This window comes from Meles meles, chromosome 6 (genome assembly GCF_922984935.1).
Source record: "Meles meles chromosome 6, mMelMel3.1 paternal haplotype, whole genome shotgun sequence".
Taxonomy (NCBI): Eukaryota; Metazoa; Chordata; class Mammalia; order Carnivora; family Mustelidae; genus Meles; species Meles meles.
The window spans coordinates 73,412,755-73,432,248 of NC_060071.1; the positions used below are offsets into that span (position 1 = coordinate 73,412,755).

At 41.7% G+C, this 19,494-nt stretch overlaps 1 protein-coding gene across 1 annotated transcript in view; it reads right to left on the minus strand.

The window, feature by feature from the left end:
• Positions 1–6,648, minus strand: part of TRPM7 (transient receptor potential cation channel subfamily M member 7) — a 116,477-nt gene extending 109,829 nt beyond the window's left edge. The window contains exon 1 of the mRNA XM_046007338.1: positions 6,394–6,648. Within this exon, the coding sequence (XP_045863294.1) occupies positions 6,394–6,396 (3 nt within the window). The 5' untranslated portion in view covers positions 6,397–6,648. The remainder of the gene's footprint in view (positions 1–6,393) is intronic.
• Positions 6,649–19,494: the final 12,846 nt, after the last annotated feature.

The following is a 19,494-nucleotide window of genomic DNA, read 5'->3' on the forward strand; positions in this document are numbered from 1 at the left end:
TTCAAGACCCACAGATAGCCAAATAATGCTCACTCTAAACTAATCTCTATTTTTCTGAATTTGAGTACCTCTAGATACCAAACTTAAAACAGGCACTTAATAGCCTGGATGTCTCAGTCATTTAAGCGTGGCACTCATTTCAGCTCAGGTCATGATCTCAGAGTCGTGGGATCCAGCCCCACACAGGGCTCTGCACTCAGCAGGGAGTCTTGAGATTTTCTCCCCTTCCCTCTGTTCCTGCCCCCAACTCAAGCTTTAGTGCTCTTGCTCTCTCTCTCATAAATAAATCTTTAAAAACAAACAAAAATCAAAAAACAGGCACTTAAGGAGGAGTAACTTAAAAAAAAAAGACTGTAAAATTTATCATATACTGAAAGGTTCCTCAAAAAAATAAGGGGAGGGGCATTGGGTGGCTCAGTCAGTTAAATATTGGACTCTTGACTTCTACTCAGGTTGTAATCTCAGGATCCACGTGGGCTCTGCACAGGGTGTGGAGCCTGCTTGAGATTCTCTCTCTCCCTCTCACCCTGCCCCTCCCCTACTACCTCTAAAAATATGAAATAAAATAAGGGAAAGAGGGGCGCCTGGGTGGCTCAGCGGATTAAGCCACTGCCTTCGGCTCAGGTCATGATCTCAGGGTCCTGGGATCGAGCCCTGCATCGGGCTCTCTGCTCCGCAGGGAGCCTGCTTCCTCCTCTCTCTCTCTGCCTGCCTCTCTGCTTACTTGTGATCTCTCTCTCTGTCAAATAAATAAATAAAATCTTAAAAAAAAAAAAAATAAGGGAAAGAGAAACCTAGAATGAATTAACAGATCAATGGCAATAATCATCAATGCCTACCACTAAAACTATTGTGTAAATGTCTAATGAAGAACTTTACCACTTAAAGATCAGGCAGCTAACAACAGCAAACCCACTGGTCAATCCTAACATTAAAAAACAAACAAACAACAACAACAAAAAAAACGCCAGAAAGCATGTGCTTCTTGTGATGCAATACAAGATACATAGCACAACCTGTGAAGTACTCTTGCCAAAATATCATACTACAATCTGATCAAATCCCCAGATTAACCACAGGAAATAGAGGAGAAACAAGTTACATCACACGATATGGATGCATCCAACAAAATCCAAACTGTGGGAAATTCTATAGGGCAAATGATCTGGATTTTTCTCACTAAATAAATGGTAAGTGACAACACACACACAAAAAAAAAGGGGGGTTGGGGCGCCTGGGTGGCTCAGTGGATTAAGCCGCTGCCTTCGGCTCAGGTCATGATCTCAGGGTTCTGGGATCGAGTCCCGCATCGGGCTCTCTGCTCTGCAGGGAGCCTGCTTCCTCCTCTCTCTCTGCCTGCCTCTCTGCCTACTTGTGATCTCTCTGTCTGTCAAATAAATAAATAAAATCTTTAAAAAAAAAAAAAAGGGGGGGTTGCTAGAGACTGAAAGATTTATTTATCAACCAGATGCTGTATGGAATTCTTCGGATGCTGATTTAAATAAACAAGCCAAAAGAAGAAAAACATGAAACAATCAGGGAAATTGGCTGAATTTTTAATAATATTAAAGAATTACTATATTTTTCAAGTGTGCTAATAGTAATGTGGATGTGTTAAGAATCATTTTTAGAGATATACACAATGAAGTATTTACAGATAAAAAATGTCTGAGATTTGCTTTTAAGTTATCCATTTGAGGAGGAATGAGAGGAGTAACAGAAGACACAAAATACACATTTCAAACTGTCAAAACTGGTCATGGATGTATGGTGAATCATTCTCCTATTATATTTCTTTATGTATGAAATCTCCTCTATTAGAACGATAAAGAGAATATCAGAGCACTAGACCAAAAACATCTGATTGGTGGAACTCTCAAACTTTTGCAACTGCTTGAGCCTCAATAGACCTTCATTTAAAAATAAAAACCAGGGGGCACCTGGGTGGCTCAACGGATTAATCCTCTGCCTTCAGCTCAGGTCATAGTCTCAGGATCCTGGGATGGAGCCCCACCACGCTCTCTCTCTGCCTGCCTCTCTGCCTGCTTGTGATCTCTCTCTCTGTGTCAAATAAAAAAATAAAATCTTAAAAAAAAAAAAATCAAAACCAGGGGCACCTGTGTGGCTTAGTTGGTTAAGCAACTGCCTTCGGCTTCGGTCACAATCCCAGGGTTCTGGGACTGAGCCCCTTGCCTTGCATCAGGCTCCCTGCTCACCAGAGGGCCTGCTTCTCCCTCTCCTACTGCTGCTCCCCGGTTTGCACTCTTCCTGCTCTCTGTCAAATAAAAAAAAATCTTAAAAGAAAATAAAATAAAAACCAAAAATGTACATTTTAATTATTGCCGTTAAGAATTATATTTGCATATTTTAAGTAATGACTTCAAGTAAAACATGCTTCCATTTTATGTCTGGTTCTTATTACTGACATTTGCCAATACACACACATACTTAAGAGTACACAAAAGTAACCAAGTAACCAAGTTCTAAATATTCTAAATCCTAAACATCTCAATCTGTTCCTCCTTCCACTACTTCTTTGTTTCAAGCCCTTGATACTTGGTCAGAGTCTTGCTATAGCCTCCTCCTTATGGTCTCTCTTTCCAATTTTTTTTTTTTAAGATTTTATTCATTTATTTGACAGAGAGAGAGATCACAAGTAGGCAGAGAGGCAGGCAGAGAGAGAGGAGAAAGCAGTCTCCCTGCAGAGCAGAGAGCCTGATGCGGGGCTCGATCCCAGGACCCTGAGATCATGACCCGAGCCGAAGGCAGCGGCTTAATCCACTGAGCCACCCAGGCGCCCCTCTCTTTCCAATTTAAACACACTCCACTCACCCCCATATTGTTTCCTTAAGTGGATCCCCAACATCTCCAGTATGAAATCCAAACTTCTTTTTACGACATACATTGTCCTCAGAAATATGGTCCTTGGGGCACCTGAGCAGCTCAGTCAGCTGAGGGTCCAACTCTTGGTTTTGGCTCAGGTCATGATCTTAGGATTCTGAGATCAAACCCTCCATCAGAGTCTGTCTTCAGCAGGGTATTTTGTTTGAGATTCTCTCCCTCTGTCCCCTGTCCCTACTCACACATGCTCTCTCTTTAAAATAAATAAATCTTTTCAAGATTTTTATTTACTTATTTGACAGAGAGAGAAACAGTGAGAGAGGGAACACAAGCAGGGGAAGAAGCAGGCTTCCCGCCAAGCAGGGAGCCAGATGCAGGGATCGTCCCTGAGCCTAACGCAGACGCTTAACGAATGAGCCACCCAGACTCCCCATACATAAATAAACCTTAAAAAAAGAAAAAGGAATCTGCTTTTTGTCTCTAAAACATTTCCACCAGCACCCAATATCATCCCATACTCCACTCATTCCGAACTGCTTCAAGTACATGTACGGTAGTTCCCAGAATAAACTAAGGATGCTCTTCTCTTCTAAAGCTCAGTTTCCTTGGACTAAAACCACCAACTCAATGCCCCTATTTCCAGGTTAATTCCAATTCCTACAACTCTGTAGGACTCACCTCTACCATCAGCTTTTGTGCAAACCCACCCAGACTTTCCTTTCTCTCCTTTATTACCCCATATTTTCAAAGTAATCTACACAATAGTATCATACCACCCTCCTGGCTTTTGCCTATCTGTACTGCCTTTCAAAACTATTAAGTACCACAGTGTCTGCAATACGGTAGACACTAAATTTTTGTTTTATGATGCATGCACCTTCCACTGACAACAACTAGATCTTCTATAAAAATAACTAGAACATTAGCTGTTTAAAAGCAGAAAAGTTGTCTAACACATGGCACTCCAGTGCCCATCACAGTGCTTAGAATATATGAAAAACTGGGATGCCTGGGTGGCTTAGTTGGTTAATCATCTACCTTCAGCTCAGGTCATGATCCCAGGGTCCCGGGATTGAGTTTCTCATCAGGCTCCTTGCTCAGTGGGGAGCCTACTTCTCCTTCTGTCTGCTGCTCCCCATTTGTGCTCTTTCCCTCTTTGACAAATAAATAACATATTTTAAAAAAGAATAAATTAAACACTAAATAACCAATTACCAAATGAATAAAACAAATATTTCTGTAGCCATCGTGGATAATTTTGTACAAAATTTGATTCCACTCTCCAGTTTTTAACTTTGTTTTTGGTATCTTGTTTGTTTTGTATTGGGGTTTTTTGGTTGGCTGGCTGCTTAAATGTTTTTTTAAATGCAGGAAAATTTTGTATGCTATATTTTAATGTCAAAGAAAAAACTGATTACCAGAAGCAAAACTTTATTTTTTTTTTTTAAAGATTTATTCTGATTTGAGGGAGAGAGAAAGAGCTAGCATGCCAAGTGCTCAAGCTGGGGAAAGGACAGAGAGAAGGAGACAAGCAGACTCTCTGCTGAGTGGGGAGCCTGGCACAGGGCTCTATCCCAGGACCCTGAGCCAAAACCAAAAGTCAGATGCTTAACCAGCTGAGCCACCCAGGTGCCCCCCAGAAGCAAATACTTTAAATAATAGTTTACAATAAGAACTATAGTGTAGATACAACACACTTTGTTGAACTTTGAGGTCATACTTTGACCTAAAATTTGAGGAGGCTCAACAAATTATCATTATTGGACAACCTCAGTTTTCAGTTTTCACTATGGTTTAATTGGAAATTGTAAAGAAAGGAAAAAAAACCACACAGCAGCAGTCAGGACTCAAGCAATGTAAAAAATAAAATCAGACCCTCAATTCCAAATTTTACAATGAGAATTTCTCCGTGGAGAATCAACAGGATTGTATGCATGTACAATCAACACTGAGTTAATATTATGTGCCACAGAAAGTGCACAACTTATGTATCTAAGCTTAAGTGGGGGGGGGGGGGGCATCTACCACCAAAAAAACCTGTACATAAATGGAAAGACAGCAGAAACAGGAGAAATTCACACCACATCTTAATTTTTGAAGGTTGGGTTTCAAGGCAGGTATGAAAAAGACATTAAGAGGCTGAATTTAAGAACAGCATCTGAGGTAAGACTAAGAAATTATAGACTTTCACTAGAAAGTCATTAGAAATAAAGTTAGCTGGTTTGAAGATGATGAATCATCTTGATTTCCATTTTCTAAAGTATCTAAAAACGTGTTTCAAAATAGTGAAACGGGTGTGCTCAGATTTATGCTATTTACCATCAAAAAAAATCTATACACATAACTGAAGAGTCAGTATTAATGGTTTGCTTTTTCCATTAAAAAGGCACTATGGTTCAACTTTTCCCTCCAAAATAGATTCTCTTAACACCCATTTAATTAATAAATTTAAAAATCTGGTGTTAGTAATCCTTTTTTTAAAATTAAGGAAAAAAGTAAAATGATGCTTTTGTTGACTTTACATTACCACAGAGGGTGGAAAATAGTGTAAGGTGCACTATTGATTCACAGTATAACAATATTCGTGGTTTCACTTTTGTATGGCACTTGAATTAACTTCTGGAGAAAAGTAAACCTGCCAGACTCCAGCAGAGGGAGAGACGTTTGCATGAAACCTATCAAGTACTGACCAGAAAAACACTTTGCTCTTCAAGTCCCTGATCTAAATTACTTTCTTTGTAAACTTCCAATGTGACTCCCGGTCTTAACAACAACAACAAAAAGCTCCATCAAAAGCTGCAATGCACCCAATCCCTGTCTCCATTGTACATGGTAGGTTTAAAACCCTTCTCTAGGGCAACGGATGAGAAAGTTCGACATTAATACCAGTAACACATCGCCTCGGTACCTACAGCAGCGTCCCAATAAAAATCCTTAATTCTTGCTAAGGAAAACTGGAAACCAGATCTACCATCAATATCGTCAAATCCCTCCTCTTTGGCTCCAGAAGGAAAACGTACCTGTGGAGTATCCGCTGCGCAAGCAAATACGGCACAGCTCCAATCCCGTGTCCTCTATCCCTTTTGTGTTTCCTCCCAACCCTCCTTCCCTTTCCAAGCCGAACTTGAGCAGAGCATTTGGCTTCCTTATCTGCCAGCAACTGGCGCCAGGAGGAACGCGCTCCCGGGAGATGCGGAGCTTGGAGGTTGAGCGCTGCGTCTGGCGCTCTGCGGCCGCTCGGCTCTAGCAGGTACTCCCTGGCTCGCGCCTCTGCCGCCTCGAGGGGCCCTCGCTGGAGCCAGGTCCCCGCTCGGGGCATTCCCGCGGCGAGCTGTCGTACCAGATTTGCTGCCTGCTTCCTGCCCCTCACCCCCGAACGAACTGCACTCCCGTCCCGCCAGGGCAAGTCCCGAAGCCTCAAGGCAATTCCGGGCTCCTTCGCCCCAGGAAGCACGGCTCCGGACGCACACTTGCCAGTCAGGTCCAACCCCCTTCCCTGCCAGCCACCCCCCAGGGCCATTCCCCCGGCCGGGGCCTGCGTGGGTCCAGTACCATTCTCCTCACGGGGCGGACTCCGGAAGGGCAGCAACTCCACCTCCTCCTCCTCCGCGGCCTGTAGCCATCTATTGGGAAGCGTCTCCGAAGGCGGCAGCAGAGGCCGCCGGACAAGGACAGCCCAGGGAAACCTTCTCAGAACTAACTCAGCTCCGGCGCTAGCAGCAGAAGCTGAGTCTTTCATAATTGTGCGACCAACTCCTCCGGGTGACTGGCCACAGGGACGCGCCCGCGCCCGCCTCCGCCGGCGACGGGGCTGGAGACAGACCACGTGAGGGGCGCGTCGTGTGCGTCGCCGCCCGCGGGCTGGGTCACGTGAAGGGCGCGCGCTCCCTCCCGTCTAGGCCGCCTCCCTCCGCGCCGCGCGCACGCGCCGGGCACGGGCGCCTCCGCCTACCGCTCCGGGTTTCCCGCGGAGGGTCGGGTGATTGCGCAGGGTCTCTATTGGCTACCTGGGCGGGACTCGCACAGACCTGTGTCTGCCCTCCCGGAATGGAACTCGAGGGAGCTATAGTGGAGGTTTAAGGTTCCGGGCGTCTGGGATCCAGCCTGGAGTGGCGGCGTGGTCTGATCTCCGCTAGCCGGGCCTGGCCTCGGTCCGCTGCACCAGCTGGGCCTGGCCCCTGCCTACGCTGTCCTGCGGCGTTTCCCAGCCTCTTCTCTGTGCTTTAGCGGGAAGTCTTAACTCTCCTTGTCTAGAATGCCGCATCATCTTCTCACCCAGATCACGTTCTTCCTCCAACTTCCTCTGTTTCTGCCAGAAAAAAAATTCTCCCACATTTAACTGTGGGCTCCATCCTTTCCTTCCAGAGACGGCCCCCACAGACAACGCATACACCACCCGCCTTAACCAAAGGCTGCGGATTGTTCCCCGGCCTAATACAAGCCTCTCTGCTTTTTGTTTTCCTTTGCTAAGCCCGGGTTTGGCTAACAGCGTTAGGTTACTAACTTGTTTTTCGCATAAGACCTTTCTGCTCCCAAGGAAGAAGTTTGTCGGTCTGACCCTCTATTACCTGACTCTATCGCACCCTTTTTTTAAACACAGCTTTACTGAGGAATAATTGATGTACAAGAACCGTCACATATTTAAATGTGCAATTTCACAAGTGTCGACATGTGTATACACTACCGAAATCACCATGACCAAGATAGTGAATGTGTTCATCACCCCCCACGTTTCTTCCCTTCCTTCGTAATCCCTCCATCCTGTTCCTCCCCATTCCCATCCCTTAGCAGTCACTGATCTGCTTTCTGTCACTATAGATTAGTTTGCATATTTCAGGGGTTTATATCATGGAATCATACAGTATGTACTTTTTGTTGTTGTTCTGGTTTCTTTGGGCATAATGTTATGACCCACAGTTCAGTGAAATAGGATCTTCTCTCCAACAAAACTAATCTGTCCATTGCTTTACCTAACAAGCTTGGGCCATGCTTATGAACAGTCTTCAAGTATTCTGTGTTCCTTCCCCATCTGGCGGGTCCAGGAGGACCGAGGCTAAAACAAAAATGTTTTATTATATGTGTCATACCTGTCCTACTAGATTATCAGCACCTTGGGGCAGAGATTTTGTCTAATTTATGTGTCCCTTCAGTAAAGGTTTATTTTCTAGATCTCATTTGGGCCTACACATTTCTTGCCTTAAGGGAGTTTGTAATCTAGAAGGTGGAGACAAACCGGAAGATCAAAATACAATGAGATAAGAGTGCTTTGTTTTCCTGAGTCTTTGTGACTGGCCTTTTTTGTACCCACAGTGCTTCACCCCTTGTTTGGATGATGTAGGAAGGTAATAAGAATAGCTCCATGGCACTTGATCTCCCCAACTCTCGCTAAATTGGAGCATTTAGTTAGTTAGTTTTTTTTTTTTTAAAGATTTATTTATTTGTGAGAAAGAGCGAGAGCAGGAGCAGGGAGAGACAGAAGGAGAAAGAATCTTAAGCAGGCTCCATGCCCAGCCCAGATGCAGGACTCAATCTCACAACCTCACCAGAGATCATGACCTGAGCTGAAATCCAGAGTCAGACACGTAACTGACTGAGCCACCCAGGTGCCCCTTGGTGCATTTAGTTTTGAGTTAGAAATGAGGAATATAATTATTCTTGGGGTGCCTGGGTTGCTCAGTGGTTAAAGCCTCTGCCTTCAGCTCAGGTCAGGTCATGATCCCAGGGTCCTGGGATCAAGCCCTACATTAGACTCTCTGCTCAGCAGGGAGCCTGCTTCCTCCTCTGTCTCTCTGCCTGCCTCTCTGCCTACTTGTGGCCTTTGTCTGTCAGATAAATAAATAAAATCTTAAAAAAAAAAAAAAGAAATGAGGAATATAATTATTCTTTAATTGAACTAATGAAAATTTTTAATTCACAAGTTATCAGAAGCCCTGAAGTTCACACATGCTGGCTTTCAGTGAATTTATTCATAAAAAATCAATTTGGGGAGCGAATTTATTCATTAAAAAAAAGTACTGAGTTCCTAAGACTATATCAGAAACAGCCCCCTTTAATGTTCAGTGATGAACAAGATGGATACATTCAGTGTTTCAGAAAATGTTCATTAAATGCTCTCTCTGTCTCCCTTTTTTCCACAGGGGCTCTGTTTCCACTTTGGTCAATGACATCTCTATTTCCCACTCTCACTGGATCACATACTCATTCTCCTCCCTATCATTCCCCCAATTATTTGCAACAATTCAAGAAACATTTACTGCTACAGTTTTTTAAAGGAGTAAGTGAAGTGTTATACGTGATCTTTTTTGAAAAATGAAAAGCGGGGCGCCTGGGTGGCTTGATGGGCTGGGCTTCTGCCTTCAGCTTGGGCCCTGGGATTGAGCCCCAGGTCATGGTCCCTGTCAGTGGGAGTGTCTGCTTCCCCTCTGCCCCTCACCCCACTAATGCACTTGCTCTCTCTCTGGCTCTCTCTCTCAAATAAATAAATAAAATCTTCTAAAAAAAAAAAAAAGAGTGAGAAAGCATGGCACTGCACCAATTCTTAGATTTTCTTCTTTGTGTATTTAGAATTTACTTTAAGATAATTGTAGAATTACAGGAGGTTTGCAAAGAAATACACAAGGAAGTAAAAATAAGCTTCCCCAGTACCTATTCCCCTTCCACCCCCCCAACATTTCATTTAATCACAGCACAATATCAGAACCAGAAAACTGACACTGACACAATCTGCTGAGTTTACTTAAATTTCACTGGTTATATATGCACTCATTTGTGTATATGTTTGTGTGTAGCTCTATACAACTTTGTCAATGCGTAGCCTGGAGTAACCACTGAAGCAATCAAGATACTTAACACTATTACCATGAGATCCCTCATGTTACCCCTTTATAGCCACACCCCTCCCATCCCACACCTAACCTAACACCCTGCAGTCTGTAATTCTAGCTCCATAATTATGTTATTCACAATTGTTACATAAATGGAATCATACAATATGTATCCCCCTGTGGTTAGCCTCACTACGCATAATTCCCTGGAGGTTCATCCAAGTTGCTGCTTACACCAGCAATTTATTCTTCTTCATTACTGAACAGCCCCCGTGATCTGGATGTACCAAAGTTATAGGATTTCTTTTCCTTCAGTGCCTGCGGTTCTTGGTCACCCCACTTCAAAAAATGAAGGGGTAGACCAGACAGGGTAGTGGGCAGCAAAGCAAGGTATTGAGCAATAGTAAAGTTTATTGAATGATAGAATATAAAGCTCCCAAAAAGGGAGGGGACCACAGAGGGTTGCCGCTGGAGGTTCTAAGTCTAGGGGTTTTATATGCTCATTACAGGGCTATTGTTGTTGTTTTTTTTTAAGATTTTATTTATTTATTTAACAGACAAAGAGCACAAGTAGGCAGAGAGGCAGGTGGAGAGACAGAGGAGGAAGCAGGCTCCCTGCTAAGCAGAGACCGATTCGGGGCTCGATCCCAGGACCCTGGATCCTGACTTGAGCCGAAGGCAGAGGCTTAACTCACTGGGCCACCCAGGTGCCCCTACCCGGCTGTTTTAATCTGATTAACCCTCCCTGCGCCTGTCATCCAATCAGGTTTTTGTCATCTATCTACCATGTGGGAAAGAGGGGAAGGCTCCTTCCAGGGTGCTGGAAAATCCTCTTAAGGGTGGTTTCCTCTTAGGGCGTGCCCCCCTTGTCCCTGCCTGCCTTTCTTCCAACTATCCTTCATCACCACAGTTTGTCCACTCGTCTTTTGAAGGGCATGTGGGCAGTCTGGACCACTACAAACAAAAGTTGCTCTGAACTTTGTGTACAAGTTCCTCCATGAAAATAACTCCTGGGCGCCTGGGTGGCTCAGTGGGTTGGGTGACTGCCTTTGGCTTAGGTCGTGATCTTGGAGTCCCAGGATCCAGTCCCGCATCGGACTCCCTGCTGGGCAAGGAGTCTGCTGACCTCTCTCTTCTCATGCTCTCTTTCTCTCTCAAATAAACAAATAAAATCTTTAAAAAAAAAAAACTTCATTTCTCTGAGATAAATGCAATTGTTAGACCCTTCATGAGTCCATTTTTAGTTTTTAGAGGAATGGGTTATATTTTGAAGATAGAGCCAAAGGATTACCTAACAGATAGGATGTGGACGTGAGAGAAAAGAGGAGTCAGGGGTGGTTTGAAATGAACTAATGCATGTCAAACAGTGCTAGAACATAGTAAGGGCTCAGTAAATGTCAGCTACATGCATGGCTACAAACAACGCAAACTATGAAGAAATGAGGAAATCCATGAGGCACTGTAAGCTACAGACGTTGCCTTAGAAGACAGTAGGAATCACTCTCAGGACATTTAGTGCTTGGAAAACCCCTTGATTATTTGCATAAAACTGAAAGAGTTCCACTTCCTCCTAGGAGGTAGAAAGCCACAAGAGAATGTCACTCCCATTCTAATAAGAAAAAAAGCCAGACAACCTGCAAAACTATAATTTTCAAAACTCATCAGAGAACTGAGGTCATGGTAGGCAACCAAGAGAACTGAATTCCAAAGAATGATGGGCATCTTCTAGGAAAGACAGGAAAAAGACTTTAATAATTTTATTTATTTATGGGGGTGGGGGAGAGGAAGTATGAGAAGAAGGAGAGTCAGAGGGAGAAACAGACTCCCTACTGAGCAGGGAGAAATGTTTTTGCCTTGGGAGAGTGTGTGGGGGCTGTAGGGAGTTTGCCACCCCCGCTCCCTCCCTCCACCTAGCCTTACCCCAGCTCTTTCCCTGGAAGAAAACTGGAGGCAGCCACTCTGGGATTTTCAGCTCTCAGTCTAGTGCTGCATTCTCAACATCAAAGGGGGTGATATCCGTTACTTCAAGGAAGTGAAAATTGATTCTTGGGTGTGTGTGTGTGTGTGTGTGTGTGAAAAACGCTACTCTTTTTACATACAAAGCACAGATATCCGTATAGTACATCAATAAACATTACAATTTCATGAGGGGAGGTACAATTAGGAAAAATATATCTGAAAAGACTGCATAATGGAGTGATAATGAAAAAAAGAATGAGAAACACTGATCTAGTGGAACAGAGTTAGATACAAGCCGACCTGGTAATGAAGATAAATGTTATCATTGCTGTGTTTGCCAACCTCCAATAGGGCCCTTCATGTTCCTCTCTTTCTGGTATTCTCCCCCTTGTGTGATCTCCCACATTGAATAGGGCTGACCCATGTAGTCAGTGGAATATTGTGAACATGACAATGTGTCAGACTTCCAAGGCTTGGTCATGAAAGACGCTTTGGTCCCCACCTTGCTCTTTTAGAATACTCTGGGGGAAGTCAGGTGCCATGCCATGAGGACACTTAGGCTGTTTATAAAGATGTACAAGTGGCAAGGAGATGAAACCTGCCAACAGCCAGCACCAATTTGCCAGCCGTCTGGGTAAGCCATCCTGAAAGTGTGTCCTTCAACCCCAGATGTCAGATGACTGCAGCCCCAACTGACATCTTATAACCTCACAAAACACCCAGGACAGAGTCACTGCTAAGCTACTCCCAAGTTCCTGACTCTTGGGAATTATGAGAAATGGTGTGTTTATTGTTCCTTCAAGTAATCTGTTATGCAGCAATATCTAACTGATTAAAATGTAGCGCAAATAAGGCGCTATGCAGTGGTAGGATCTAACCACCAGTTGGGGAATATCTGAAAAGCTTGAGAGTGCCAGAATAGGAATTGAGTATTGTGGGGAGATTTGGAAAGGTATATATGGAAGTTCAGTAACGTGTTCTAGATCAAGAGAATACTCAAACAAAGGCAGAGAGGCATAATCATGTCATATCAACTCTCTTAAAATGATAAGTTTCTGGGATTCCAGTAATAAAGCTAAACAGTCTCTTTCTCAGAATTCCTTTAGTGAGAATGATCCTTAGCTCTTTTCTATACTTCCAAGCCTTCAAGGGCTCTTAATGCTCTCATAACAGGTCCAGATACTTTAGTATCTAATCTCATCTTATTTTTGCAGTTTTATCTCTAGTTACTTCTAGCCTACTTCCTGTGCTTTCCAAATGGCCATTATCAGGCCTCAACTTGTGAATTCCTTCTTTCAAGAATTCTTTTATTTCCTTCACAAAGAACACCCAATCTGGTTTAGGTGCTCACTCTATATGCGCCCACTATATACTGTATATCCCCTATCACAGCATTTCTCTCCCTGTATTCTAATTACCAGCTTACCAGCTTACTTGCTTACTTATAATCCCCTCATTTCCTGCCACTAAACATGCGAGGATCCTAACCTTACCCATCTTATTCACCTGTATCCTACCTCGATGACACTTACATAGGAATCATTCAATGTTTGTTGAAGAAAAAAAAACCTCTCTGAGAGGCCAGATTGTAAAGATGTAACTCCAACCTTTGATTTGGGCATGCAGAGTTTTGTCACATTAAGACAAAGTGCTGTTCCTACACAGTAAAGAGTTACAAGAAGTGGAGCAGAATATGGAAATCAGTGTTCTCATAGTCTACTGCTTAATTAATCAGTCATCCATTTACTCCTCGTATTTGTTGAACATCTCCTGTGGAGCACACAGTATGAGCTAGGTCACTTCCTTACATGGCTCAGTTCTTGTGCTACTGTTTGTACTTCTTCCTTTAAATGTTTTTTTCTAAAACTGATTGACTACATTGGCCATAGTTTCTAAGTGTCCAATTCTCCAGTGCACATGGTATATAGAACAACTATGAGATACCCTCTATGAAGGTGGAAATAAGAAAGACAAAAAGAAGATGAAAGTAAGAGAAATATGAAATAAAATTACTCTTATGAAATCAATTTCTTAAACATCATTTCCCTTAGTAATATCCATATCCCTTGGAATGTCCTCATTTATCACCATGGGCTTGTATCTATATCTCAGTGTGAGGACCACTAATTCTGATTACCCCTATGATGGTTAAATTTGGGGACCAACTTAACATGGACATGGAGATTGAACATGATTTCTGGGGGTGTCTGTGAAGGTGTTTCTGCATGAGGTTGGCACTTGAGCTGGGTTACTGAATAAAGCAGATTGTTCTCCAATCTACTGAGGACCCAAATAGAACAAAAAGACAGAGGAAGAGGGAATTTGTTCTCTGTCTGCTGGATGAGCTGGGACACCAGTCTTCCCGTGTTCTTGACTGCAAGTACACCATCAGGCTTCTGGTTCTAAGAACTATACCACTGGCTTTCCTGTCCTGAAGACAGCAAATAGAGGGATTTCTCAAACCCCATAATTGCATGAGCCGATCATATATATATACACATATATCAGTTATGCGGAATCATTCTCTGTAGAATCCGACTAATAGGATCTGTCTTCCATCTTAATGCTTCAATCTAGTGATATAAACACAGTTTTGTCGTAGAGAACTACAACAGTGTGGTCAACAAAAGATTTTCAAGGGAAAAAATTTTTATCCTGATAAAAGTGTATGAGAAATGAATAATTGAATTTTTTTTTTAAGATGTTATTCATTTGCTACAGAAAGAGAGAGAGATCACAAGTAGGCAGAGAGACAGGGGGAAGCAGGCTCCCTGCTGAGCACAGAGCCCGATGCGGGGCTCGATCCCAGGACCCTGAAATCATGACCTGAGCTGAAGGCAGAGGCTTAACCCACTGAGCCACCCAGGTGCCCCGAATAATTGAAATTTTAAATTAAAACACAGTACCATTTACATTAGTACCAAAAAAATGAAACACTTAGGTATAAATCTAACAAAATATATATAAGATTCATATGAGGAAAACTACAAAACTCTGAGGAAAGAAATCAAGTAAGCTCTAAGTAAATGGAAAGATGCTCCATCTACATGAATAGGAAGGAATCAATATTGTCTAGATATTAGTTCTTCTCAACTTGATCTATAAATTCAAGACAGTTTCATTCAAAACCTCAGCAAGTGATTTTGTGGATACCAACAAACTGATTCTAAAGTTTGTATAGAGAGGCAAAATACTGATAATTGCCAACACAATATTAAAGGAGAAGAACAAAGTTGAGGGCTGAAATACTACTACTCCAGTAAGGGGCGCCTGGGTGGCTCAGTGAGTTAGGCTTCTGCCTTCAGCTCAGGTCATGATCTCAGAGTCCTGGGATCGAGAGAGGAGGAAGCAAGCTTCTCGCATTGGACTTTCTGCTCAGCAGGGAGCCTGCTTCCTCCTCTCTCTCTGCCTGCCTCTCTGCCTACTTGTGATCTCTGTCAAATAAATAAATAAATAAAATCTTAAAAAAAAATACTACCCCCGTTCAAGACTTGCTACATAGCTATAATAATAAAGAAAATTTCTTCTTTGTTTTTGTAATTTAAATTTGTTAACAAATATATATATATATATATATATATATATATATATACATACATATATATACACACAACACTTGGTGTTGCATTTGCCTTTAGAAACTTTTAGAAGCACATTTCACTGATTTAAACTCAAACAGCTGCAATAGGGAAATTTGCAAAACAACCATTTTAGATATTAGTAGATTTTCTGAGGTCTTAGGGTATTTAATAATAAAGAGGCTTAATTTTAACCTAGAAAAAATATTTTTAGAATATTCTGAGTTTACTGTAAGTCGTATTATATGTGAAGTGAGCAGGGGTGCCTGGGTGGCTCAGTCAGATAAGCATCTGACTCCTGATTTCAGCTCCAGTCACGTTCTCAGGACCGTGGGATAAAGCCCTGCCTAAGATTCCCTGCTAGCAGGCAGCCTGCTTCTCTCCCTCTCTCTTTGCCCCTCCCCCTTAAAAATGAAATATTTTTATAAGATGAAATTTTTATTTTATCTTATATAATTTTTCAAATATTTCAAATACTGAAAATAAATATTTTACTTTAAAGTAAAATCTTAAAAAATTGAAGTGCCTAGAAGTACCATTTATGAAGGATTACTGTCTGTGACATCAGTCAGAGTTTATGACTTCCCACAATTCTTTAATACGTGTTTCACAAACCTTGACATCCACACAAACATAGAGATTTATATTCAGATGAGTAAAGCAGGTTTACAGTTAAACAATTTGAAAGCATCTGTGTCCTTACCTCCCTATGTGAATAACTAGCTAGCGTTTGTTGAATGGTTTCTACTTGCCTAGTGTTGTTCTACTCACTTAACATGTATTAAGTCCTCTCAGCTCTATCAGCTAAGTATTATTATTATTTTTTTACCTTTTTTTTTAAGATTTTATTTATTTATTTGACAGACAGAGATCACAGTAGGTAGAGAGAGAGAGAGGAGGAAGAGGCTCCCTGCTGAGCAGAGAGCCCGATGTGGGGCTCGATCCCAGGACCCTGAAATCATGACCTGAGCCGAAGGCAGAGGCTTTAACCCACTGAGCCACCCAGGTGCTCTGCTAAGTACTATTATTATTACCCTTCCTGTACAGAGGAGGAAACTGACACATGGGGCACAGTCAGGGGTACAACCAAGACAGCCTAATTCCAGATTCTAATTCCCTTAACCCTTATGCTCTATTGCCCCTTATGACAGTAAAAACAAAAACAAAAAACTGAGAAACTGGTCGCTAATAGTAGAAAACAACAGATTGCATATGATTCAGTCTTTTCTTTTCTTTTTTTTTTTTTAAAGATTTTATTTATTCATTTGACAGAGAGAGGTCACAAGTAGACAGAGAGGCAGGCAGAAAGAGAGGAGGAAGCAGGCTCGCTGCTGAGCAGAGACCCTGATGCGGGACTCGATCCCAGGACCCTGAGATCATGACCTGAGCCGAAGGCAGCGGCTTAACCCACTGAGCCACCCAGGCGCCCTGATTTAGTCTTTTCACAAAATCTTTCCCTCAAACTATTTAACCAGCTAATTCAGGATCTTTGTTTTCTTTACTAGGCCCAAGTAGCTGGCTTATATGATTGTTTCCACACTAATCATGATTTGACTTCTCCCTGAGTGGATTTGCCACCAATAAAAGTCCCCAGGGAACTGAGAAAGAGACGATGCATCTCATAACTGAAGAGGAACAACTAGAACGCTGGCAACATGAAAATAATTAAAATCGATTAAAGCATCAAAACAACTAAAAAGAAAGTCAATATATGCAATGTTTATTTTATGTAAAATTTCCCTGTCACCTAAATTAGACACTTATAAATGTTTGGAAAAATCCTTTGTTTATATAAGCAAAGAGTGATTAAACCAGTTCCAACAAATTTTGCAGTACTTTGGAGAGAGGATTAATGGATTTTCTTCCTGAGGCATTCTTTCCAAAGAATTAACCTGGTTAGCAAGGGGAAAGCTTACAAAATGGAATATTTCAAATATTAATTTCTAACCCTGATAGCTTAGTACAGTGCCTGGCATATCATTGGTAGTCAATAAATAGTTCTTGAATTACTGACAGGATGAAAATTGGGCCTCTTCAACCTTATTACATGCAAATATGCCATTTAGTTATGTAATACCCAAATAATAAACATTTTTTTTAAAGATTATTTATTTATTTATTTGGCAGAGAGAGATCACAAGTCGGCAGAGAGGTAGGTAGAGAGAGAGGGAAGCAGGCTCCCTGCTGAGCAGAGAGCCCGCCCGATGTGGGACTCGATCCCAGGACCCTGAGATCATGACCTGAGCCGAAGGCAGCGGCTTAACCCACTGAGCCACCCAGGCGCCCAATAATAAACATTTTTTGATAACTTTTCTTTGGCCCTAGTTTGTCTTTATTTTATATATATATTATATATATAATATATATATATATATTTGAGATTTTATTCATTTATTTGACAGACAGAAATCACAAGTACGCAGAGAAGCAGGCAGAGAGAGGAGGAAGCAGGCTCCTCACTGAGCAGAGAGTCTGATGCAGGGCTTGATCCCAGTATCCCAGGATCATGACTGAAGCTGAAGGCTGAGTCATCCAGGCGCCCTGGCCCTAGTTTGTTTTTAAAGGGAAAAAAAAAAAAATTATTCCTAAGTTTTGAAACTCTGCCCCAAGTGACTGTATTTGGGCAGAAGCTAGAACCAATTATTAGTAGCCATAGGGAGAAATGCCCCTTTGACTTGGACAAAACCTTTGTGTTGATGAAGAATGTTATTGCTGGGACTACACGAACTTCTCTGAAGTGTATGTGAGTCTACAATGAATGGATGACTTTGGCTGAGGAGACTTTTTAGAGGGGTCTGAGACTAAATGTATCCAACTATGATGAACAGTGATAATTTCCTAAAACTAATTTTGATGTTGCAGCTATCCCTAAATCATTTGATTCAACTGCTTCCTGTGAAAGTAAAAACAAACAAACAAAACTTGTGAAGTTTATGTAAAAAACTAATCTCTGAATTTCAGTCTCAGGCAGAGACTTAATCACATAAAACTGAGGGATGAATAAGCAGGTTGTACATGTTGGTGATTTTGGATTTAAGAGATCATGAGACTGTGCTACAGATATAATTTTCAGGGTCAATTTTTAAATTATTAATTTGTGGTTCTAATTATGAATTGTTAAGTTGCATAGACATATCAATGTTTCTGAGCAAACCCAAGTAGTAAGACATATAAAAAGATAAGTCTTTAGGGGTGCCTGGGTGACTCAGTGGGTTGAACCTCTGCCTTCAGCTCAGGTCGTGATCTTGGGGTCCTGGGATCGAGCCCCACATAGGGTTTCCTGATGATCAGGGAGCCTCCTTCCCCCTCTCTCTCTGCCTGCTTCTCTGCCTGCTTGCGATCACTTTCTCTGTCAAATAAATAAATAAAATCTTAAAAAAAAAGTCTGTTTAAATTTGAACATCTAATTTGAAACAGCCTTTTGCTTTGATAACCTTGTTTGCTAAAAAAGGTTTTCTTTACATAGGATATTGGCAAAAATTGAAAACAAGGAGTGCCTGGGTGACTCGTTCCGTGGAGTGTCCGGTCTGACACTTGGTTTTAGCTCAGGTCATAATCTCAGGGTCGTGATATTGAGCCCCATGTTAGTGTTGAACATGGAGACGACTTGGAATTCTCTCTCTCCCTCCTCCCCAACCCCCCACCCCCACCCCAGCCTTGCATGTTTTCTCTGTCTCTCAAAACTAAACAAACACATATTTTTTAAAAATTGAAAACAAGGATCCCATAAAAAGATCTTTTTTTCTGGTATTGGATATCTTTATTTCTGTTATATATCAATATTGCTAACACATATCTCCTAACTTAATAAAGATTTATTAAGATTTTAACATTATAAGGTTATCTAAGAAAGGTCCTACAATGGAAGTTAAATAGCATTAAAATGGAATTACTGTAAGTATATATGTCCATTTACGTGTGTGAGTATGTGTATGTGTATATACCTGCCTCACTATTCTTAGGAGATTTTCATCTTGTTTCATGAAAATCTCAAAGGGATAACATGCCGGTAGCTAACTTAATATACCTCAAGATCATACAAGCCATTATAGTATACATAACACCTTAAGGAAAACTAAAATACATAAAAACATAAATTAACCAAAAAACCAGCTATTAATTGGATTGACTCTGTGCTTTGAAAAAGATTTAAATACAATGTATATGCTTAATACCGAATGATTACAAACATATAGCTGAAGGATAAAAATGTAAGGAGAGATACACATGAAAGGAAATTGCACACACACCTAATTTTGCTCCCTTGCTACGCTACACGAAACAACAGTTCT